This window comes from Thermobia domestica, chromosome 7 (genome assembly GCF_964235325.1).
Source record: "Thermobia domestica chromosome 7, izTheDome1.hap1.1, whole genome shotgun sequence".
NCBI lineage: Eukaryota > Metazoa > Arthropoda > Insecta > Zygentoma > Lepismatidae > Thermobia > Thermobia domestica.
Window position 1 is genome coordinate 150,363,209 of NC_137460.1, and position 26,066 is coordinate 150,389,274.

The 26,066-nt window shown below is 35.4% G+C and overlaps 1 protein-coding gene across 1 annotated transcript in view; it reads left to right on the top strand.

Annotated features, from left to right (window-relative positions):
- Nucleotides 1–26,066, top strand: part of CalpC (calpain C) — a 254,196-nt gene that overhangs the window by 11,239 nt on the left and 216,891 nt on the right. The window contains exon 2 of the mRNA XM_081765418.1: nucleotides 10,684–10,834. Coding sequence (XP_081621544.1) covers nucleotides 10,697–10,834 — 138 coding nt within the window. The 5' untranslated portion in view covers nucleotides 10,684–10,696. The remainder of the gene's footprint in view (nucleotides 1–10,683; nucleotides 10,835–26,066) is intronic.

Here is a 26,066-nt window from a genome sequence, read left to right on the forward strand (position 1 = left end):
ACCAGTAAATTTTTAAGAGCTTTTGTACAGTATATAAAGATTTGGATGCTCAACAATCATGACGTCATAAACTGGATATTAAAATTTCTGGCCTACGTGTAGGAATAGGTTTGCAAACAGGTTTATTTAATCAGGGATAAAAGTTAATCTGAAAAGGTAGGGGGAACGCATGACGTCACGCCGTCCCCCTGCCTATTTTTGCCCATTGTAATTTTTTAGGAAGTGGAGAAACACCATCGATATTTTTGGAAGTGGGGAAACGCCATCCCCTCGCGTTTCCCCTAACTTTTACCCCTTTATTTAATACCATTTTGTCTGTCTTATTTCTATTTTTTTAAAATAATTTTTCTTTTTAAGATGCGGAGTAAACTTAATGAACAACCTTATGCAACACAGACGGGCTTTTTTTTTTTTTTTTTGTAACATGAGTATTTGTGCTTTGTCTACTATTAAAGTTTCCTATTAATTGTGCCACAATTTGCCCCTCCTGTTGTGTCAGCTTCGACAGTCTACAACGTCCGACATCTTTGATTTCTATTCCCGCCCCATGGCTTGTGATTTGATGCTGATTTCACCGTCCTTGGAAGACACTAACCACAGTAGGTTGTGAACAGCTGACAAGTCGTGCTGTTTCTGAGATGCTCGTTCCCAGCCGTCTGCTCATCACAGTCTCATCCCTATCTAATTCAGCGTTGCCAGACTCACAGCTCGGAATTATTCCAAAACCTGATCGAAATTATGCTAGATTCGGTCAAATTATACTAGATCCTCATAATTACTAATTCAGAAGTTTTTAAAGAAAAGAAAACCAAAGTTGAGATGCGATAACGTACCGTAAAATACGCGGAGCGCAAAAATACGGGAATAGAACTCAATACTTCACGCACCAAATCTTTGTAACTCAACTAAACTAGTGCAGTCATTGCCAGACTCACAGCTTTTGGCTTCTAAGAAGAACAAAGAAAGAAAAATATGTCGTATAAATGAATGCAAAGTGTTTGTTTATATATTTTGAAAGAAAATGACCTCGCAGTCAAAGATGAGAAAACCCTGGTTGGAGCTTTAAAAAAAAAAAAAAAAAAAAAAAAAAAGCATCTCTGGGGTGGACTGGGTCAAAAACATGCCGAAAGGCCTTTGAGTCACCTGCATTTGTGTGCTATATGTTTCATCAAGAAGCTACCGTCTGCAATAAAACTCAGAAACACTAAATTGTTTTTATTCCCACGCCTCTTCTCTAAAGGTATCGGTAAAGGGATGACCTCCTGCCGTTTCGAACTTGCTTCGAACAATAAGGCTGCCTGTATGGTTTACTGATTGTATGAATCAATGGGACAGGATACATTTCTGCCGTTCTTTTTCTTCCCATTACTAACTCTTTCTCGTCTCCAGGTTTTGCGACTTTTTGATAAACTTGCTGAAATTATGCTAGGTTTGGGCAGGATGCTAAAAGCAAGATGCTAGATGCTAAAGACATGCAAATTATGCTAGATCTGGCAACGCTGATCTAATTGAAATATCCCCGGCCTTCCCCATTCTGCACGCAACCACGACATTGGCTGATCGAATGATATCCCTATCACCATCTGACGAGCGGTTCTACTGTACCTCGTGCATTTTACGTTAGCCCAACGACTTCGTTCAAAGAGTAACGAGTGATCATAAAGTTTTGGCTGATCAGTGTATATTGTAACTCGTTTTAGTTATTTGGAAGAAATAACAGGAAAATATATTTAAACATTGTAAATATTTTCACAAGCGCTGTTTGACCAGGGTTTTCAAGAAATATTTTATTTTTTTTAAGTGAATCCCACGCGGTTATATTCTTTAGGCTATTGAGACGAACGATTAATGGCAGTGAACTATAATGAAAAAATGATGGAACAAGAGTGCTAGAAAGCTGAAGAACCCCCGAAAAAAAACCACGGACCACAAATTCACTTAAGCTAGACGGTGTTCACTGTTAGAGTAATCCTAATGTAAAGAAAATGCCCTCCGCCAGAGCTGCCAACCTCAGAGAATAAAATTATCGATTTCGTATTTAAAATTATCGTATATTACATAAACTATCATATATTCGTTATGCACGTTATAATCGTAGAAACAAGTAATACTACTACTAATAATAATACTATATACCGTAATAAACTTATCTAGTAGTCTTCAGTTTCAAACTCCAAATCGGCGTCGCTGTCATCACTATTAAAAAAAAAAAAAAAAAAAAAAAAAAAAACCTTATTAACACTACTCTGAATAACAACATTATTTCTACACCCTCGTAAACGTAATTGAATTTAAAGAATGAATACGTGGTTGCCAGTTGATTTATTTTAACGGGAATTGCCGTTTTAAACATCAGTGTATGTGTGATTTATAATTATTTAATGCATATCTACAATTTATTTGCCCATTCAAAAACGTCAAAAAAGTGTGAGTTCTAAAATTATCCTATATTCACCTATCGCAAAGACAAAATCATATATAACATTAAGGATTAAATTATCGTATGTCACGATAAATTACCGTATGGTTGGCAAACCTGCCCCCTCCCCCTGTTGAACTAAAGTAAAAGACGGTGACGAGAATACAAATTTTGACAATGTAATTTCACGTACTTACTATCTAGAGTTCTGAAATTTTGTGCAGATACATACACCAAACGACAATACTATATTTTCACATACTTTTCGCTATAGCCCATCGTATTACTGTAGATTTAGTGAAATTATTAATTGTTCTAAACTAATGGTATATGCCATTCCGTTATGGAACCAAAATAAGCTCTGGAATTTGATTCCCGCGAATTACGTTTCACATTGTGAAAATACGATATACACGATTGTCGAAATTTCTCGTAAATTTACAACCGCCTAGTGAATTTACAGAACTAATTAATGGATGTAAAAACATCTTGCAATTAAAGTAAAACATAATAACGATTTAAAAAATTAAAGATAATTTTACAAAGTCCACAAAAACGAGTTTTTTTAAACGGTTATTTATTCTTATATAAAAAATTCAGCAGAACTACAACGAATTTTACTGGTAAAATTCCCTCTCATTCATTCGGGTGTACAATTAACAGCATCGTGCAAATTATAGTGATAAAGTAATAAATAATTCTGTTTTTTTTTAAAAAATAAAAATCGTTAGTTTTTATATATCAACTGTATTTTGTATGTTATTCATCGCTGTAATTTAACAATTATGTCATGGAAGTTGTCAGAGATTCTTTATACGTTAACTAGAAAATATTCTGAGGTGTGGTAACGATTGATCCTTGATAATTTTATGGTGAATATTAGGCATTTATCACATTTGTGTTACCTAGAAGACAATGAGTTTAGTTTACAAAGCTACTGTGTATTAAGAGTGAGACATTTATCAAAAACTATGTAGCCAATTGCCACCAGATGGCTAACTTGTATATTGTTTGTGCTCGTAATACGCAATTCGTCCCCTGGTAGAATATTTGTCTCGTATACAAACCAAATAGTGGATCGGATCCCTTGTCTCATGCAGGCTCAGTCTTGAAAAAGGCCATTAAACCCCAATCACACAATAGCTAATTCAGTTGTTGAAATAGAAGTTGCTCCTTCCCACATGTCCAAAAATTACTCATACATCTGTGAGTAGTAACTAGAAAGTTACTTAAAACTTCAACAAGATAATTACGTCCAAAATTTTCCCCCTTTTAGTCTAACAACTTTTTTGAGTTGAGTTGATTTTGAGTTTAACGTCCCTTTCAGCAGCATGGCTATATGAGACAGGACCTACTGATTAATGTGGAATCTGAACCACATGAGCTCCGGGAATCGAACCCAGGTCTCCCACGCCAAAGGCACATACGCTAACCGCTTAGCCACGAGAGAGTTCTGGGATACCTTTTTGTGGGTGGGTGTTGTTCTAGCTTTAAGTGCAGGTGCCGAATTTTCGGTGTTAACTCAGAATTTGAGGCAATTTGGGGAGGCTAAAATGTAGTGAGATCTGGTCTTCTAGCCATAATAACTGTGATGGGAGCTAGTGCGCTGTCCAAATGTCGCGACAGTTATAAGGAGTTTGCGTCTTACCATTGTCACCTCGAAGTACAAAGGAGACTGACCTACTCTTCTCTTGAACAAGTCACCTGCGGATCTTGACCTTAATCAATAGAAGCCTCGGATTGAGATGCGAAGGAGAAGAAAGTCCTACGTCATTTTCAAAACATCTGCATTTAAATAGCCTGAAACAATTCGTTGATGAAAAACCAACAGTTATATTCCTTTCACTACAAAAATATCTGTTAAATATTCTGTACATCCTGTCCATGTGTGTAATTCAACAAAAATATCATATATGATTGTGACCGAATCAATGGAAATGAAATCTTTCAATTTAACGTCCCACAATTATGCCTTTTAGGCTAAGGAAAGCGATGTTTAAGGCAAGTGAATGATGGTGTGTTAAATGATGGAATCAGAATGTGGGAGTAATTTGGAGTATCCTCAGAAAACCTACGGACACGATGTTGTCCACCAGAAACTTACTTGTGCGGGAATCGAACCACGGGCCCCACGCACCAGAGGTAAGCGCTCCACTACTGACCAAATCAGTGGACGTGCAAATCATGGGCGTCATTTGGGGCTGCAAGAGACAGTTCTCCTCCCCCTGAGTTTGAGATGTATATACATTTTAATGATTTTTTATAATAATATACGAATGAATAAACGCGAAACTTTACTTATACCGAATAGTCTTGGCCCTCTGTCACCCCAGACAAAACCTTGGCGCATATCTATCTTCAACATTGGGGGGAGGGGACGGTTAAGACCATTCTCATTTTTTTTAAGCAATTTTTAAAATATTTATGAAGTTGAGAAGCAATGCTACAATGGTCTGGGGTATCAGGGAAGCAGAGTTTCTTCAACATTGGGAGGCGGGAATACTTGAAGCTTATGCTGTGGGAGACATCAATTTCATCTCACTTTCCTTTGTGGCAATCGGACACAAATCATCACATTTCTCCCCAAAAATACATTTCAAATTGGATTATTGGAGGGACAGTCCCCCCAGTTTCATGATTGGAGGGGACATGTCCCCCTCATCCCCCCGGGATTTGCATCAGTGCCTATAATGATGATACGGACGCAGGTTTTCTACGTCTCTGCTTAAAATGAGCTATAGAATTCTCGCTGCCAGGAAATTGATTGAAAAAAAAAAAAGTTATTTTAAAGTACGTAATTTAGATATCTCATTTCATATCGCAACTGTGGATGGGGTTAAACAGAATTTTTCAAGAATTGTGCTATATATTTTAAATTATGCTTTATGCTTTATTTTCTAAAATTATGCTTTTAAAATTAGTTTCTTGTGGACTCTTAGACAACCACAACCATGTTCAAGATACCAACCATATGTGTAAATTGCTGTTATGCTTTTGGGTTGCTCTAATGATGCTCATATAAAATTTGCACGTAACCCTAACTCTATCCATTACGACTCTGGAACTTACTAGATAAATAAACAACATTTTCTGACCAGAGCAATACATTTGTGTGTTAAAAACTAAAATAAAGTGTTACAATTTCAACAACTTAGCGCTGTCTTCCTCAAACACTTCTCTAAGGAAGAGAACGTAAAGTTGTTGAAACTGTAACACTTTATTTTAGTTTTAACGCTGTCTTCCTCAGACACTTGTCTAAGAAAGAGTACGTAAAGTTGTTGAAACTGTAACACTTTATTTTAGTTTTAATACACAAATGTATTGTTCTGGTCAGAAAGTGTTTGTTATTTATATAATTTCCACTTTTAGATGTCAACGCTTTCGAAGGTTACTCGATCCTTTTGCCACTTTGCGATAATTGTGGCCACACACAGACTAATATAAAATACGTAGGAACCTTGTAAAATCTTGAAATAACAGTAGTGCCAAATTAAGACTGAAAAATAGAGGGCAATTATTTCTGGTTTAATAGCTTATTTTCGCAATTTTCTTACCATTTTCTCCCATAACTTGATCACCTTTGACTTATCATTGCATTAGAAAGGAGAGAGAGAGGAGGGGCTCTCATGTATTCTCATGCGTTCAACAGAAAGCTCCGTTAGACGTTATCTGAGTTGTAGTTAGCGACCACGACGACGCTAAATGTTTTTTCTTTGTTTCATTTTAGCTGAGCAAGCAGAGCAGAACAAATGCAAGTTAGTGTCATATAATAACACGCTTTTTAATCGAGTGAAACACATTCTCTGATTGTAACGACATGTATGTGACTGTAGCATGTTACGTGGAATTATATGGGCCTGTGTAGGATTATTTCGTTTTATTTCCTCACGTGACTGGTGGAATTGAGTTCGAGCATGTCCAGTTTATGTCATTCAGAAAGTGCAATAATTGTGAATAACTCTACAAGATTTAGAAAAATATAAAAGTAATGTTTTCGTTGAAACACCATTATATAGCATAAAAGTGAGAATATGAAGAAATATTTTGTACGTTTTCAAATGTTATGCTGCACACTATTTGTAGTATTTCAAATGAAATTATATTTCTTAAAATAACTAATTCTAAACTTTAACCAATAGTATAGTGAAAAAACATGCATAAATGCTATATACAGGATATTCGGAGATAACCAAAAGAGTTTAAGGAAATGAGTTCTCACACGAAAACATGAAAACAACCTCCTTCGTAACTATATGGTTATCGTACGCGCCTTCGGTGAGAGACGCGGGTTTGATATCTGATGAGAGCTTATGTAGTTTGGATCCCACGCTAAGCTGTAAGTCCATATCTCGTACAGCCTCGGTGCTGAACGAAACGGTGAAATTCCAAATTAACCAACTTACAAATATAGATGCATAAGTACGTTATTTAGGAACTATAACCCGCCAAAATTTGTTCGGAACGATAAAATGAAAAGCTATATGTAATTCAAGATCCAAATGCCGGATCAAAAATGAAATGAAATGAAATTTTTCAGTTTTACGTCCCACTGTTATGCCGGTTAGGCTAAAGGAGACGGTGATGATGAGTAATGAATGAAATGGTGGAATGAAGAAAGTGGGAGGAAACGGGAGAACCCCGAAAAACCCACGCACACGGTGTTTGTCCACCACAAAGTTCACTTGGCGGAGGCTGGGATCGAACCCGAGACCCCAAGCACCAGAGGTGAACGCTCTACCACTGAGCCACCGCGGCCCCAAATGCCGGATCAAGGTCGAGTAAAAGATTGTAGTGCTTATTTCGAGCATAGATTTCATTAAGGTGCCAGTCGATATGGAGAGTGTTCCAGTTTTCAGTTCCTGACTGACTTATAATTTGTTATTGATAGAAAACTTCATTCTATGCTTCTATGTTGACTCTGTTGTCATCCATGTTTCACCTCTACTGGTGCATTTATGGAATTATAGATAGTGTATATTTACAACGAAGGGAGGGTGCACGTGCACCTTTGCACCCCCTAAATCCGGCCTGTGTGTATATATATATAGATGAACATAAGTGCACAACCTCACCGAAAATTGGTTGGAACGATAAAATAAAGAGTCATACCTCGTGTGACATTTTGTTATTGAGGTATGACCCTTTATTTTATCATTCCGACCAATTTTCGGTGAGGTGACATTTGTGCACTCATGTTCATCTTATACATACACAGGGCCGGATTTAGGAGGGTGCAAAGGTGCACGTGCACCCTGCCTTCGTTGTAAATATACACTATCTAAAATTAGGTACTAGCAGTGAAAATAACGACACTTTTCGAAACTTTCTGCCATCATGTTTCCTTTTTGGGTCTTAAAAGAAAGAAGAGCTTTGCAAAATCATTAGTTTAAGTCAACTTTCAAAAGGTTGAAGGAAAAGGATTCACCAAGCAAAACAATATAACATTTGTCAAGTACTAAAACGGAAACCAGGAGGAGGGAACATTTTTTCCTGCATAACACTTGCCACCTTTTAAAATACTTTTTCCCGTTTTATGCATCAGTGTTGTCAGAGGTAAAGAATATTGTCACATGTTACTTTGAAGAGTTTTAGTGTGATTGGTTATTTTGGTAGTTATTGGTTCATTGGTGCACCCCCCCTCAGACAACCCTGGACCTGTACATACAGTATACTGTATATGTTTGTTTAAAGCTTCTGCGTGAGGATCAATTTCCCAAGTTTTCTGATATTAACGAACATTCTGTATATGATGCGCCATCCAGAATTAAGCTACTCTCTTCCCACCTTTTTTTTTTTTTTTTAAACTATCATTTTAAAACTTATCGGTGGTTGTAACTTTTAAACCTCTTTCGCTGATACAGCATTGATTAAAGCGTGTTTTTCATGTATAAATGAGATTTTTTCCATATGTTTTACATGCAAACTTCTTTAAATGGTTCAGCTCTCTTTTCCTCAATCCTACCCTAATATTTTAGTGGCATACTACGTGTCACAATCCTTCTCCCCTTTTATGGATACTCGAGGGTAACGCATTTCATGTAAAGGGTCGAACCGAGACACATCCAGCTTTGTTGTAGCTCCCAATTTTGATAAAGCTCATAGATATTCCAAAGTTCTCATATAGATTAATAGTATTTAAAATTTGATTTTCATATATTTTACTTTGGAGCAACGTTATTTAAAATATCAGTTTTGCTTTTGAACTCCAAATCTGGAGCTTCCCTTCTTCGCTATACTTCTGGAAACAAGCAACGGAGCTCTCGTGAAAGTTCAAACCCGAGATCCTTGATTCACTAGATTACTCCTATAATACGGGCTTTGGATGACGCTTAAAGCTACTTCAAAAACATGTTAGAAAATAAACAATCCCTGAAAGGAGACACGAAGGACTTTTGCCGATCACCCATCTCGATTCTAAAGTTATAGAATGTGTTTTCATGGCGCGTTTTCCCCGTCTCCTAATTTTCTTACATGCTTGAAGAACTACACAGGATGTTAATGAACCTCGTGTTATAAATTTAGAAGGTTCCTTATATGAAATGAAAGAAAAAGTTGTAATAAATGTGTCAAAAAACGCTTCCTTTCCGGATTAGAAACCGCCGAAAAAAATGCTGTTTATTACGTTATCACATTACGGTTTAAAATGCTCAGGCTTGAAAACAATGGGACCTATTGCAAACAAGATTCCAAGAATTGCACAGGAACTAGTATGCGTCTTATGTAAAATCCATGTTTCACTATTTTCTAGTACCCACGCAGCGAGCTCGTACTTCAAGTTACTGTACAATTCGTTACCTTGATACCGGAGGTTTGTGAAACACACAAACCATTTGTGACTCATCCCATAATTTGCAAGCCAGGACGTTTTAAAGCACTATATTTCACATTTTCGGCTGTTTAATAATCTGAAAGGAAGCATTTTCCAGTCTGTATATTTATAAGAACTTTTTTCCTTTCATTTGATAGAATTTACCTCCTAAAGTTATGACACCTTGTTTAATAACACCCTATAGGCCTATCATTTTCTACTGGTCTATATATGACGTAGGAGCATGCTTTTATGATCTGAGAAGCGAAGCAAAATATAGGAGAGGACGAGGTAAGAAAATGGAGAGTTGGCAGTGTACGAGTTATCATGGATTTACGAAGTGGCATATCTGCAAAACCATGACTGCACCATCGATATTGTTGTTTCCCTGTTACTACTGCTCTTTTGGACACCAGGTTTCGTTTGCTCCTTGTTCTCTCTGCGTAGTTTACTGAGAAGAGGAACAGCAAACTGTGACGTCATAGTCTATCCAGTTGTAAATAACATAAACGAACAATGTTTAAAATTAGGTTCTAAAGAGTATTAGATAAAATACCAGAGGGGGAGAGACTCGGATACAGAAACCCTCGTTTTGTTACGCCAATGACAGTAAACTATTCTGAAACCTAATTGATATTGCTCTTTGTGATTACATTGTTTTAAAATTTAAAAGAAAATGAACAAACCTATCGACATCTTGTCTGTGGTGGAACACTTTCGTGAGATTTAAAGTCAGTAAAGTTCAAAGAAACTGTATTCCTCTCTGCCAAGGTTACAGCTCATTCAATAATAGAAAGATTGCTGTAATTTTCATATTTGGTTCAAATTGTTTGTTTTGCTTATTCAGAAAGAACTAGATCAGAAGATGAGCGTCGCGGAAAAAATTGAAAAAAAAAATCATGCATAAGGAGAGAGTATTATTTAGAAGTAACGTTTCCGTTAAATGTTAGGAGCACCATTAATGTTAAAAAAAGAAAAATATAATAAGATATTCAAGAAATTAAAAAATATCAGGAGATAGGTATAGGTACTCTAGAGTTTAGCCTCCTGTTCAACACAAAGGCTATGTGGCATCAGCAGAAGGAAATCTGATAGCGCTATTGGCTATAGCTTACTGTGAAATCAGAACCACGTGAACTCCCAGCGAGAATCGAACATACGTCTCCCGCGCCAAAGGCGCCTACGCTAACCATGTAGATACCAATTACCTTATATTATCAGAAGAATATTAAATTTGAAAAAAAAAATAATAAGGAAAAGTATCCAAGACACATTATATATTATACTGTAAGCATCCTATTTTGTGCTAACTTCATTTTCATTGCGATCATTTGCATTAGTGACTGTTTTTATTTATTATTTATTTTTGTATATATAAGAAGAGATACAACTAAATAATTATGTGTATGTAATTCTGCAGATGTATTAAATCAAACTTTTTTTTTTTTATTTTCAGTTGACGTGGCCCCATGTCGGATTACGAACGAATCAAACGCGCTTGTTTGAAGCGTGGCGAACTATGGGAGGACCCAGATTTTTCCGCTTCACAAGCGTCTGTCTTCTATCATCAAACACCTCCATTTCAGTTTGTTTGGAAGAGGCCCAAGGTAAGTCCCCAGAGTTATTATCATTGTATATTCATTAGTGAAAGGCCGAATTATGAGCTAGCATTCAACAGGGAAAGATCATCTCAACTAACAGACTTCACATTGAATTAAAGAAGAACCTGGTCAAGTGCTATATATGGAGTATTGCTCTGTTTGATTCGGAGAGATGGGCATGACGAAAGTAGAGAAGAAATATTTAGAAAGCTTCGAAATGTGGTGTTGGAAGAAGATGGATAAAATTTAAGGGACGGAGAGAGTAACAAACGAAGATATTTTAAAGCAAGTAACAGAGATGAAGACGCTTTTGGCCAGCATCCTTCGTAGAAAAATCAATTGGATTGGATACATCTTGCGAAGAAGTTGTCTTCTTCATAGCGTCATAGAGAGAAAGATGGAAGGAAAGTGAGGAGTAGGAAGAAGAACACATCTGATTGATAATTTTAAAAATAGAATCAAATATTGGAATTGAGAGAAAGCTGAAGATCGAAAAAGGTAAAGGAAACATTTATAACCCCCCCCCAAAAAAATCTTCATTAGTTCCAGGACCTACCGACACGCAGAGTACATAATAATAATAATAATAATAATAATAATAATAATAATAATAATAATAATAATAATGGAAAAGTTTGAAATTATATTTGTTATCTAAAGTAAGCCTTCAGGATAATCCAAATTCGTAATGTTAAAATAATTCGACAATGCTATATTTTTTTTTTCTTTTGTTCCCATTTTAATTTTAAAAAATATATGGCAGTGGTTTCAGAAGAGCTTAATCCGTGTTGAAGGTGAAAAGTTCGCGACATTTGGCTCAATACAGCTCTATCAATTATTTTCTTCATAAGCAGAGTCGTAGCTGATGAAAATCTGCAATTAAAAGTACTGGAAATAATATGCATTAAATACTTAAAGTATCAGCATCAAGCAATGCCTTTTACGTATTTTATCACAAAGTATTACGTTCTTTTTCATGGTTTATGCACGAGCTCTGTGAAGAAAAAAAAGTATAGCAAGTAGCAAGTATTACCGCTTTCGGCAGGGCAAACCGAATACACACTTATTACTTTAACATGCGTGTTCATGTTAAACGTTTCTTTTCTAAAGATACGCTCTGCTAAAAGACCAGGTTACTAAACGTGAATACACTGAATATACTCATACATCTCGTGCGTCGTCACCTTCTTGCGAAAGACATTATCTGGAAGAAGATTTCTTTGGGATCTGTTTCTCTATTATATTCAAAGTACGCAGCGAACCGAAGACAGAAGGCGTGAATCTTTAATCTTATTGTAAATGAGACCTCGATGCGAGGAATACACACTGACTAGTAAGTTCTACTACATAAAGAAGTTTCAAACTGGCAAATGGCAATAATAATAAGGCAGCACAAGGTAAAGAAATAAACTGCTAGGTCAAAGGAGAACCAATGTCAAAATCTAAAAGCGTAAAATTTAATTCTTTATAACGGAGTACTGCATTCAAGCCCTGATTTCTTATTTCGTTTCACTTCAGAGATAAAACCGTTATACGTAACACCCTTTATAAATCTTTGTACTCTTCAATAACACTGCAGGCCCGAAACCAGCCACAAAGTTTTGAGGGGGGCCATGAATTTGTTAGGGGGGACAAGTCATTAAAAATTCTCTTACGAATATCTAAATTGTGTTTTTTGTATCAATAATAGCATTTTGTGTTGAGGTCTGGAGGGGCCACGAAAAGCTTAGGGAGCCAGGCCCTTCTAGCCCCCTCTGTTTGTTGGCCTGTAACTCTGAACTCCGTAATGTTAGTCCCCTACGAAAGGTTTTAGCCGACCAGGTAGCTTTTAGTTAGTCGATGTGCTCACCGCACATCGAACCCGTTTTTTTTTTTTAAGCTTGCCAGACCTGGGATTGCTGTTTAATCATTCAAGTAGGATCCTACCTTTCTCCAGTTGAATCACAATGTTGAGTCACAACCAAAATTTGTTCCCCAACAGAAATGGAACCCAGGATCACTAGCATGTTCTGACCGCTTAACTACAATGAGTAATACGTCCTTTTTACAATGCTTTTGTTACGGTACTTTGTTGTTAGACTCAGATCTTGCACATTAAATTTCTCGCACTTTCATTTTAACTAGAGCTTTAAAATTTTGCACAAATATGTAAACACAATGACAGTTCAACATTTTCAGATTGTTAAGGCTATTCTATTGTTATACAACTTGAAATATTTTCGAGATTAGACTAAAATTCCACAAAAAATTACAAGACAAGACGTGACTAGACAAGAATTCCATAAAAAATTACGAGACAAGAAGAGAAAACCTTATTTTTCGTCTCGTCTTGCCTCATGGGCAACGGTACTCTTCCCTGAGCTAGACTTGTCTTTTCCACGTATGTACTTTTTCTTTCCTATCTTAGATCTCCTTCGTGGCTAAGCGGTTAGCGTACGCGCCTGTGGCGTGGGAGACCCGGGTTCGATTCCCGGCGGGAGCTCATGTGGTTCGGATTCCACGTTAATCAGTAGGTCCACGTCTCATATAGCCTCGCTGCTGAACGGGACGCTAAACTAAAATCAACTCAACTCAACTCTTTCCTATCTTGGTCTGTTTGGACCGTATATTTCAATTGTGGACTTTCTCTATCTGTTTTTCCTTCTCTTATTTCCTCCATAGTTACTAGGGCGATTCCTCCCTGTCTCATAATGAAAGTCAATTATAAATATTTTTTAAAATGTGGCAAGTGAGCCAGGTAGTACCTATACAAAATGATTTTAAATTAAGTAATACCGGTTTCCAGGTCTTTTTCTTATAAGCGAAATTTGGGTGTGCAGTTTATGACGTAATATCTGATAACTGCCGGACACTCAAATGTCTACACTGTATGATGTATGAGAGCTCTTGGAAACTAGTATTAGCTCAAGTAATAGCGTTTTGTAAGTACCAAAATGTTCACTTTGAAAAATTGATATTTCATCTTATTATTTTCAAATTGGTAATAAGTTTGTTGATTGCAGAAAAGACTATTCTTTATTGATTTGAGCAAATATTTATTATAAGCACACGCAAAACTTACTAAACGTTTAACAGGTTTGTTCCACGTATTTCTCCTAATTCTTGTTATAAATTGTTAGTGAATTAGTATTTACAAACTAATAATGAGTTTCACGAATTGCAGAAAAATTAATTCTTTATTGATTTGAGCAAATTTCTTTTCTGCAATCGAGAAACTCATTACTTCTTTGTAAATAAATTACTAATTCAATAACAATTTAGAATAAGAATTAGGAGAAATACGTGGAACAAACCTGTTAAACGTTTCGTAAATTCAATGTGTACTTGTAATAAATATTTGCTCAGATCAATAAAGAATTATTTGTTATAAGTACACACTGAATTTGCTAAACGTTTAACAGGTTTGTTCCATGTATTTCTCTTAATTCTTGTTCTAAGTTGTTATTGAATTAGTATTTACAAATTAGTAAGCTAATGAATTTCTCCATTGATCACATAAAAGATGAAAATAAAGTCAAGTAATGGTAATTATAGTCAAGATCTTTAGTTGGATAAATTAATCTTTGGTTACAGAATCCATATATTTTCATCCAGTTAAGTTATTTTGAGTAGACTACGTATATACTTGGTTCAACATGAAAATAGTGTAATATACGCATAAGTTCAATCAAATCATTCCGTTAATTTCTTGAATTTAATTTTACATCAAATAGTTTCGTTCTGTATTGACAATAAAGACCGAGTAACGTCTGAAATCGAACTTCGGATCACTTTCGCCAAGTGTGACTGTACTAACCATTTCCCTGTTCAATATAAATGGTTCAGGCAAAAAATTTGGTATCTAATGCAAGCAGAGTGACTTTGGTATTAGCAGTTTTGTAAACATTGTTATCAGTCTTTACTTTTAAAGTTTCCAGTTTCCCAAAAATGGTACTCTAGATTTATTATTATTATTATTATTATTATTATTATTATTATTATTATTATTATTATTATTATTATTATTATTATTATTATTATTATTATTCTGGTGTTAAGCAATGATAAGAATAATAGTTTTTTTATATTTTTTATTTCTTTTTAGAGTGTTGCTTCTCAGAGGCTTCTTTTATTCTTAATTCTCAAGGAAGACAAAAGTGAAAGCCGGAACATTTTGTTTTTCTAAACTTGTTTATTTTCAGCCGTCATTTGTTTTTGTTAAACTATTCTACACTATAAAAACGTTTATCCAATCAAGTATACTGTCCTATCGTAATGTAGTTATTCTGTAGGAGCATTAACATGTCCGAGTAATAAAAAAAAAGTAAGTGTTAATGAAACTTCATAGTTTTTTTTATCTTTTTAATAAAAAGAAAATACTTTTAAATAATGTTCGTAAAAAAAGATGAAACTGTAAAGGATTAATGATAAGCATGTCACGTAAGTATGTGGTTTCATTGTGTTGTTATAACATCATCATCATCATCATCTACTTCATACAAAGAATGAGTTGCATGATCTCTAACAAGCCTCAAGTTTGTTTTTCCTTTCCTGTTTTACTTTTTTCTTCGCTAAAAGCTTTGATTTCTAATGGGCTTCAGTTTCGTGAAAAAGGGGTCAAGAGATTTGTACTTTTTTTTTCTTTTTACTTTTTTTTTAAAAAATTATTGAATCACTTATTATTATATAAAACTAAAGTGTAGTGTATGTCTACAGACGTGTCTGCTTTATTTATTGATGCGAACGTACGTCCACTCTTCATGTCTTCAATAATAATAATACTACCTAGTTACCAGAAATTAGGTATGACATGCTATTTGTGTGTTCATTTGTCTCTTGGTAGCTTCCGTAAAATATAGTGGAATTTAATGAAATTTGGTGTGCTTTTTCATCATCAATATCGCAGGCATTCTTCCATTATTGGCACGTGTCTGCCACAAACTGACAATTTTTCTTACATCGTCACCTAATCGTTTGATCAACATTAACAATTTTCTATTTTGATACCATTCATCAATTAAAGCTTCTTTCAGCTTCTCCATCTTCTTTTTCTACCACCATACCTTCTTTCACATCCCTCAGGATACAGTTACTTATCATCTAATTTTCCCATCAGATTCTCTTTCTTTTTCTAATTGCATCTAATATAGTTCACATTTTTCCTACTGTCCCTAAACTTCATTGATCTTCTGTTCGATCCAATTAACTTTCTCAGTTTTCTTTCCTTCACTCACATTTTAAAAGCCTGCAGTCTTTTTCATCAGTTGCTTGCAATATCTATGTATCTACCCCATGTAGTACAATATTCTACACAAAACATTTCATGAGTCTTTCTCTTAATCTTTAACGAAGGACTCATAAAAAAAAAAAAATAGGCTTATGTACTTTTCTTTATCCCTGAATGTTTCTTTCGCCATTGCTATCCCTGCTTACGTTCACACTTCGTCTTCACTAATAACACTATGTAGTTACCGAAAGCTAGCTATCTGCTCCACTTTCTTTCCTCCTGTTTTTATATTTGATATCAACCGCTTTGCTCTCATCACAGTTGCTTTTATCTTTCTTACGCTTATTTTCATTCTGTGTTCCTCGAAACTTTTCCTCAAGTTTTGTAACATTTTTTTTTAAACAGTATTATTGCTTGGGACTCCAATTACACTCAAGAGTAAGAATGAGAGTCGCAGCCAGAACACTTAAGCCGAAGGGGCCTAAGATAATTTTTAAGCAGTCTAACTTGAGTTCACCTTACATTCATTCACACATACCAAAGAAACGCTGAAAGTTTTAGGAACCTGGTAAGAGTAAAAGGATTACAATTCAATTCCAACTGAAAGTCTGGGTACATAGCCTACTATATAATATTATATAATATGGAAACAAGACAATTTTCCATTATAACTTTCGTTTTAAAAAAATCGATTTTGATTAAATATACCATTTAGTAAGCTTCCCCAAAATACCCATTCCTTGGAACTGAAATAGGTTAATGATGAGGGGGGAATTTACCAATTCAACTTCCAAGGATTTAAGAATTAACCTATTTCTTGAGTTCAAAGAAAGGGGGGACACGGTGCCCCAACGATAGAGCGCTCACCTTTGGTGTTATGGGTCCTTGGTTCGATCTCAGCCCGAGCATTGGGATCGGTCAGAGATTGAAATCAGTGAGAGAAAGGAGGGATGAAATCAGTTATATCTTTTGAAAAATGTTAACGATAACTTTCACACAAATTATCCTATCTTTTTGAAAACATGGCGTTGTTTTCTTGAATGCTTTCAAATGTGATCTATTGCTTTGAGTTGAAATAGGTAAAGGATAACAGGGATGAATTCATGCCCAACTATACAGAGGTGCCCAATGGGACAGAAATATTTTAACTTCTTTTATTTTCCGTCTACCTCTCATACCTTCTCTAATAATTTTTACGTATGATTATAACTATAAACGGGATGTAGTGTTTAATTTGGGCTTCACTTCGAACATTTTCTGGAAGTTTTTTTTTTTTTTTTTTTAAAGAATGATTTCATCTCATTTTTATTCATTATGGGTTGCAATGAAAGGGGTGGTATTGACACCAGGGACGGCTTTATGGTTTTCATTTTGGATAGGCCCGTTCCTTCGCTTTTGGATACATATACACATTTGATTGATTAATGAGAGTAGGAAATTACTTTTACAGTAATTGTTGATGCTATTTGTTAAATAATTATCTACCATTAATATAAATAATGAAAAATGTATTGCTCTTTATTGTATCTTTTAGCGTTTATATATTTCAAAATGTTTGGGTAGGCCCGTGCCTACCCGCTAAAGCCGCCACTGATTGACACTAAAGAAGAGGAAACCATTGATTAAATTTGAAGGTAGTCAGTAATTGATTTGGGGATATATCAGAAAAATGGACAGCGCATTATAGGGCAAGAGAGGGATAGGCAGCTTACGTCCAAAAGTAACTAACCGGGATAGTTGGAGTTTCACTGTATATAAAATTCCAAGAAGTTATAGAAAGAAAACATTTGATACATTTTCGATATTTTTCAGGAAGATCCCAGCCTATTTCTTTGGCAGTCTTAGAAGAAAGAAGAGGGAAGCAAATACTGGAAAAGAAAAGAAAATAGAATACAGTCACTTAGAATTTCTTTCATGCGTAGGAACAATGTCCTCAATGTTCCGCTTCTGTATCAGTCCAGAGCGAGCCAACTTTTAGCGGTTTTCTATTTCTTTTTTTCCACTCTGCTTCACGCATACGCATGCAAGAAATCTCTTTTGCCTTCAGTTTCTTCTTCATCCTCTTCTATCATTCTCGAAAGAAAGAAACAAAAAAGTACTATTTCCTTCCAAACTTTCTTTAAAATGTTATTTACTGTTCCAGAAGTTTCCTACCAATTCAGGAGATTGTGAAGCGAAAAAAAAAATCAAGGTTGTATTCGTTGCTGATTCGTTACTCATGTCCGGCTCACGAAATAGTGTTTATCGAGTATATTTGAAAAGATTTTTTTTTTTTTTTTTGTCAATTAAACGACAAGGGAAAAAATGTCCCACAAAAGTATAGAAGAGATACAGTATATAATATTATCTTCATGCTTAATGAATTCCATTATGGGTCCTTTGTGTGTCTCACGTAATTCAACAGTGGCAGAAAATAGGTTTTCAATTCCAAGCTACTGACCTCAAGTGTTATTTCTAAGTAAGACATAAAGGATATGATTCAGGGCCAATTTTAAGATCTTCTGATAAATTTTCTGTTTGTTAACTTAGAGATAAAACTATCAAAGGATAAACCCGATACTATCACGTAAGAGCAGAACACATGTACGTTACCTGTCCTCAATTAAGTTTGTTTGGAAAATCCGGAAATTGAATTTGGTAGTTTCCTTTAAAATGTGACTTCGAAAATGGTATGTGCTAAGAGCTATAAATAAGAAAATTGTCACAATGTACTTTTAAAGTTCCTATGAATCCAAATAATGGCAAAACTTATAAACATGGAAATATCTTGCAATGCACGTGGCAGTCTTTGAGATACATCGTACACACCGCACATTATTTACAACGTTATATGGTATAACCAATGTCAATGGTAATGCAGTATTGCCAAACCGGTAGGAATTTATTTGTTTTCAAATGATATTGGTACTGAATCTGGTTAAAGCCCAGCTCGCGCCAAGTAGAGTTTGTGGTGGACAAACAGCGTGAGTTTTATCGGGTCCAACTAGTATCACCAAATGTTATATTTGTCCCCAATCTTTACGTTTGTGTGACACGTTATACGTTTTTATTTCCCCCGTAAAATGACGTACTTCATTTTTTCAATAAACGAATAATTCTAGAATCTTTTAATTTATTTTTATAAGTTAATACGAAAAATAATAATTAGAGGAACTGATTTATTTATTGTTAACATCGTTGGGTTGCATTGTATTCGGAGAGAAAATGGAACAGGTTGAGTTTTTAACTTCTATCTAACCGAAACCCTGACTTCATGTTTAAAAATAATTTGGTTTTTTAGCATCTTAGCCTTCGACTGTCAACATCTCAATCTCGATTGCGACATGCTAATGTCAAGACCAGAACCTATTGTAAAGTAAAAGCAGAACTCGAACTAGTTTGTGAATTTCGATATCCTGCAAGGAAATTTTTGAACATAGAAAAGCATGTGAAAGAGATGCAAAGTCTTCATTAAAATACAATTACAAGGCAAAAGATTTAACTAACTAACTAGTAACTAACTACTAACTAACTAACTCTTTGACCTATGGAGCCTGGAGATTCAATGCCGCGTTCACAAAAGCTCTCCATTGACTTCTGACCGTAGACAACTTGATCCAGTTTCTATTTTGTATTCTTATTTCTACGAGATCCACCTTAATATTGTCCTCCCATCTGCGCATAGGTGTTTCTAATGGTCGTTTCCCGATCGGATTTCCAATTAAAACTTTTGTATAATATACTTGGTTGGTTAAATTCAAATTTAGCGACCGTTTCAGCACCAAGATTATATGAGACGAGGGCCTACAGCTTAAAGTGGGATCCGAACCATATCAGATCCCACCGGGAATTGTAATGTTTGTGTGTGTGTGTGTGTTTTATATGTTGCACTTATTTTAAACAAAACTTCCAAAATTTACAATTAAAATTATTTTATGTTACTATGTGAATCTATATATGAATTTATTAGATTAATTTCTGAATATCACATACCTTCCTTTTGCACCCGAAAAATCACATCATATTTTTTCTCTCTGATAAATCTGGCAACCCTAGGCTTATCATCCTCGTTTCTCTCCTAATCTCGGAAGATAATCGTGGCATCGTGGGACTTTTTTTTTTATTATTATTATTAAATAAGTCCAATTTGTATAGGGTGTTACAAAATATTTTGTTACAATATTTTGGGAATAGTTTCCTCACATCAAAATAAGAAAAAAGTTCCTGTGGACCTGTGGTCGAAAGTGTATAGTTTCGTAGTTACAGAGTACCGAAAACGTGAAAAAATGAAATTAGAAGTGCATAGTTCCACCACTATAGGACCGATCGTAGTCTAGTCAAAACATCACTGAGGAACTATACTAATGCCACATTGACTTGATACCTAGTCTTCTGTTGCAAGCGCTGTTATCGGCTGAAGGAATTCCACTCGCTTTCTCTCGCTTAGCAACATCTGAACTCTTATTGGCTCAACGCGTGGGTGTGTGAGGGTGTGAGTGTTAGTTCGCATTTTTACCACGGCTCAAGACATTTTGGCAGCGCAATAGTATGTGAGCTGTCCAAATATCTATCTTTCAGAACCTCCTGTACTTGCGCAATCATTTTTAGAGAGACTGTTTGGGAGTACTTGACCACTCTACACCTACCTCTCTAAAAATTGGTGTGCAAGTACTGGAGAATTCTTAAATATAGATATTTGGATAGTTCACATTCCAGTTCCTCAGTGATGTCTTGACCCGACCACAATAGGTCCCATACTAGTGGAGTTGTAAACCTTTAAAATTCACTTGTTTCACGTTTTCATTATTCTATGACTCCGAAACTATCCACTTTTGAGCAGAGGTCCATACGAACTTTTTTTTTTTTTTTTAATTTTGATGTGAGAAATCTGTTCCTAAAATATTGTCCCATATTTTTTGTAGCACCCTGTATTCAAAATAGCTACATCACGAAGCAACACTGCAACCTCTGAGAGAACCACAAGAAAGCAGATATTCACACACTGATCATGATTGCAAAATACGTGGGGAAAAAGCTAATTGATCGTGATGAAAGTAGTTGCGGAGATGATCAACTAAACTTTAGCAACAAAACTATTATAATAGAATGACTTAAAGAAAAAAAAGAAAAGAAAAATAAAAAGAAATCGTTGATTAATTTTGCAAATAAATACTCTAAACGCAATATCCTTACACCAATCCAACTTATTATGTATGATTGGATATTTTGATCTGGGACACGCGTCTCCTCGTTTCCAATGCTGCTTCGTCTACTTGTTCGTCGCAATGCAGGTATTCTGAAAAACAATAAGTTGATTTGATGTTATTTGAAAACAGATAAGTTTCTATTGACTTTACAACAGTGCATTATAATTTTCTCTGAGATGCTGTATAAGGCCAAATCAAGTAAATAAATAAATAAATAATAAATAAAATCTGAAGTTCCACTATCATGTCGTATAATCTAAAGGAGAAAGGTGATGAATGCAAATTGAAAAATGATAGAACAGAAGAACTTGCAAGAATGAAGATGGTGGGAGGAAACAAATTAGCTCCTCTAAAACTTTCGGACGCGAAGTTTTGGACAAAATCATTTGGCCTGGACTCGGACAAAGAACCCTACGGACTAAAAGGGAATATTTTATACTGAGCCCCGCAAATAAGAGAATATACAGCACAATAACACTGTAAGTTAAGTGCTTTTATTTATTAATATTATCTAGTACTACTGAGCATTAACACGTTTTCGCACATTTGCTATTTTTATTACACAGAAAAGAAACGTATAAAACCAAATCGCAGCAGAGTGAAAGTTGTAAATGCATTAGCCTAATAGATTAAATGAAATTGCTATTAAACATTGGAAATAAGCCTTATGTTAAAAGCCATAGTAGAACTTAGAGTAATAACGCCAATGAGCGAAAAACAACTGAATTGCCATTACTTTCTTGTGTTCCAGATACAGACAAACTATTTATTATAAATTACGAAATAGACTAAAGGAAGCACTTCAGCTAATGATAAAGTTTTAATTGTGAAATAATTCTAAAAGAGAAAAAAAGAGACAGAGAGAGAGAGAGATACTTTATAAAGTATTTATGGCTGTTTACGCTATTAATGCAGTCAACTGGAACGTATACCTTACTTCTCGTACACATCATTTTTCACGCTCAAGAGAGTCACTGTTTCATCATTTGCTGAAATTTAATTCGGCGTAGATTTCGGTCAAAACCAAGAGCAGTTTTGGAAATGAAGAAGTCCAGCCAACCGTTTCCAATCCATAACTGTTTCATGCTACAGTAGAAGCTCGAAATAGTGCGGTTTGAAATATCGCTGATTCGGATGTAACGAGGGGTGAGAGCAGGGGCAGAACCAAGAAAGGGCTATAGGGGCTATAGCCCCGCCCTTCACGCTCAGGTATACACTGAATAAAATGGGCTTTAATCCTGCTTTACACTGGATAAAGGTGCAAACTATGGCTTAGCCCCTCCCTTGATCATATCCTAGATCCACCACTGGATGAGAGTATGTCCTCCAGTGAAAATACCATTTTTCTTTTTTGAAAGTTGAGTTTAAAACGCTGAAGATTCTTCAAAAAGTGGTTCTGCAATGAAATTTCCCGCTGTGTGTCACATTTACGATCATATTTCGATACACCGTCGTAAAGTTATAACGCGGGGGTAAAGCATGTTCCCCATCAACCGCTTTATATCGGGCTTCTATTGTATTTATTTATTTATTTATTTATTTTAAGAGTCGATTGTGAATGCTTCACTCTCATAAATATTGTTCCGGTAGTCCATTTAAACAGTTTGTTTGCCTATGAGGATCATGATAGAGTGCCCATCCCTATGCAAAAAGCCACAGGTTTAATTTCAGGCTATACAATCTTGCAGTGTCTATGAAATTTTCTTTCAACACCATTCTTTCGTCATCCAGTTAATCATCACTCTCATTTAACTTGCAAGGTTTATTTTCACTTCTTCAGAAATCGAGATAAAGTAATTTCAACTTTCCAGTTTTTTAAGTTTCCATAAAGAACCTGGGAACATTAGTATTTGGTAGTTCGCAGATCACTAGTAGTTCAGTAGTACCTTATTTTTCATTTCTAACTATCTGTGTATTAGAAGCAACTAAGAACAATTTATGGTCTACTTGAATCTAAGACAAAAATTCGTTCTCAACCGAAGTGTCGCAACACATTAGTCTGTCACGCAGTCCCCTAAGGTCCGTTACACAGTCAAGCGGAGCTCCGCGCTCCGTCTTCCGCCCTCCGCATCACGTGATTACATACACAATTCTCCTCAGTCAGTGTTGCGAGTCAACATGAGTAAGATCGAAACGACAATAGTGGCTTTTTATTATCTTTGTAAGAAGAGAAAACGAAGAACACAAAAAATAGGCGGTTCCAAAGTCACCCCTTAATTACTCAAACAAGTTTGAAGGGTGCTTTTGTGACCCTGTATATAGGTTTGCGAGAAGATGAGAAAAAGTTCTTCAATTATTTTCGCATGTCAGTTCGGTCGTTCGATGAATTAATTGAAACAATCGCGAAACTCACGATTTTTGTATTTTTCTACGCAAGCGGGATCCCATAAACATGGTGTTAATTCAACTTCTATAATAAGTCTTTCTGGATCAATCTCCATTTTGGTTTTGCTACTATCCACTTTGCTCTTTACATTTTAAAGAGAAGTGACTGCTCCGCGCGCGGAGTTCCGCTTGACTATGTAAGCACCTATTTGCTCAATGGCCCTATCCGCCTCGCGGAGCGCGGATAGGGCCACGCGGAGGCCTCCGCATGACTATGTATGCACCTATAAGAAACAATAGAACAATCTTGCCGCGCGGAGCTCCGCGTGACTGTGTAATGGACCTAAGGTATGTCGCGAAATTTTAGAATGTAAAAATCATGAAGAATTTAATAATAATTAGTTAAAATCGAGACAGATTGTACCAGTCAACACCTCCAGCAGTAGCAATATAATGCTCAGTGCTATATAGAGTCATTATAAAAACTAATTGGTTTCACTGTTATAATAGATATTATTATTATTATTATTATTATTATTATTATTATTATTATTATTATTATTATTTATAATAAAAATACCAAACAAATGTGTCGCATTGTCCTGGACGTTTATTAAAGTGTGTGACGTCAGCAATATGGTTGATAACCTCTGCGCAAAACAATAGCACTAGCATTTTGAAATCATATACAGTATACAGATCCTTATTTTATAGACTTGTTTATTTACTATTGTAGATCTACCGGATTATAGTCTGCCTTATCTACTTCAAAGTTTAAATAAATTTATTTATATAAGTTACTTGGTGGGAGCAATTTATATGTCGTACAAGTATCAAACAGTTGGTTCGGCGAAACGCAGATTAGGCCAAACGATGCAAGATCAAGCTTTAATTTCACTAGGTCATTGGTTCCCAACCTGTTTTGGCTGACGACACACTTTACTGACATCACGACACATATATTTATTTATTTTAAAATTAATAATAATGTAAATGATAATAGAGTAAGACAATAAGGACCTTTATTAGAGGTCTGTACGGGCCGGAATTTTTAGCCCGGGCCCGGCCCAAGCTCGTATGATAATCAAATGAGCTCGGAATAAGCCCGATTTACAGAGATTTAATAATTAACGTAAAATTGTATTTTTATTTACAGCAATTAGAGATTTAATTTTGCAGTTATGCTTTAAAAGGTCTCCAGAAAGAATAGTGCATTATATATCGTTGTACAGTATATTTACAAAGTTAAACCCGGAAAGGCCCGAGAAATATGGTTGTATATTTAAAAATTCTCAGCCCGGGCCCGAAGTGATATATGCTTTGTAGGCCCGAGCCCGTGCAGACCTCTAGGCCTTATGCAGAGTCGTTCTGGCGTGTGATTAGTGCCATACTAAAGAGCTCGACTAACGTATGTTTCCTGCAGTAGTCAGGCTTTTAGTATGACTCTAATCATACATCAAAACGACTCTACATAGGTTTGGTGCATCTACTGTACTTTCACTCACGAAAATAACACTCCATAATTTATAATAATTATTATTATCCTTCCTATCAAGTGTTGATAGTAGTACATATTTCAAAATGGAAAACTCATTGTACGGTTCATTTCCATCGAAATTAATTTTAAGTTTCACTTCCATCAATATCATTAAATTAAAATAGTGTTTTTTGCTGAGCGGTAGTGGACGCAACAATGAACAGAATTTAAGCGCAGACTTTTGTTACAATTAAAATACGAATTTTTGTAAATAAATAACACCAACTAAGTACAACAAAGAATGAATGACAGAAATAGATAATAACCGGTAATTTAATATTTAAGCCCGTAGAATGTAGTTCGAACCCGAGCACACTGGGCGGCGCGGCGGGGCACAGAAATCTGGCAATTCTAGGACAAAATGGGACTCAATTTTTATTGGACGTGACCTGTATAAAAGTGACATATAGTTGCAATTTCATTTATCTTAGACTCGGAAGCAAAAGGGTTGGGAAGAGGACGGATGAGACGTTGGCTAACTACCTCGGTAGTATGCTTCGAAGAAACATTGATCAGAGCAGTGTTGTAAATTTGACGTAGAGTGTAAACATTTTCATTCATAACTTCTGTGAACAGTAGTTTGTTTTGTTTGCACTATATATTTAAACCTGATATTTTGTTTTTAATGAACCAGATTTTGTATGCCAATGTAAAAATGAATAATGAGGCCAGATATATACATATTTTTTTCTCCCTTCGTATCTTGTCGTCTGTAAAGTTTTCTGTGCTTTCGCATTATTCTGGAACATTCCTAAATGATTACGTGAGTTGTCAAACCTTGACTGCAGATGTCAGCACGCTTGCTTTGACCTAGAACTCGAGGCATTGGAAATTGTCCGCCTACTTGACGGGTCAGTTTGTTTGCTATACATAAGATAATCTCGCTCAATTCTTTTTCTTTCTTCCTTTTTTTATTTTTTTAAAGTACCATCAAGGAATGTAAACGACAAAAGTATTTAACTGAAAATTCTGTTTTCTAATTGT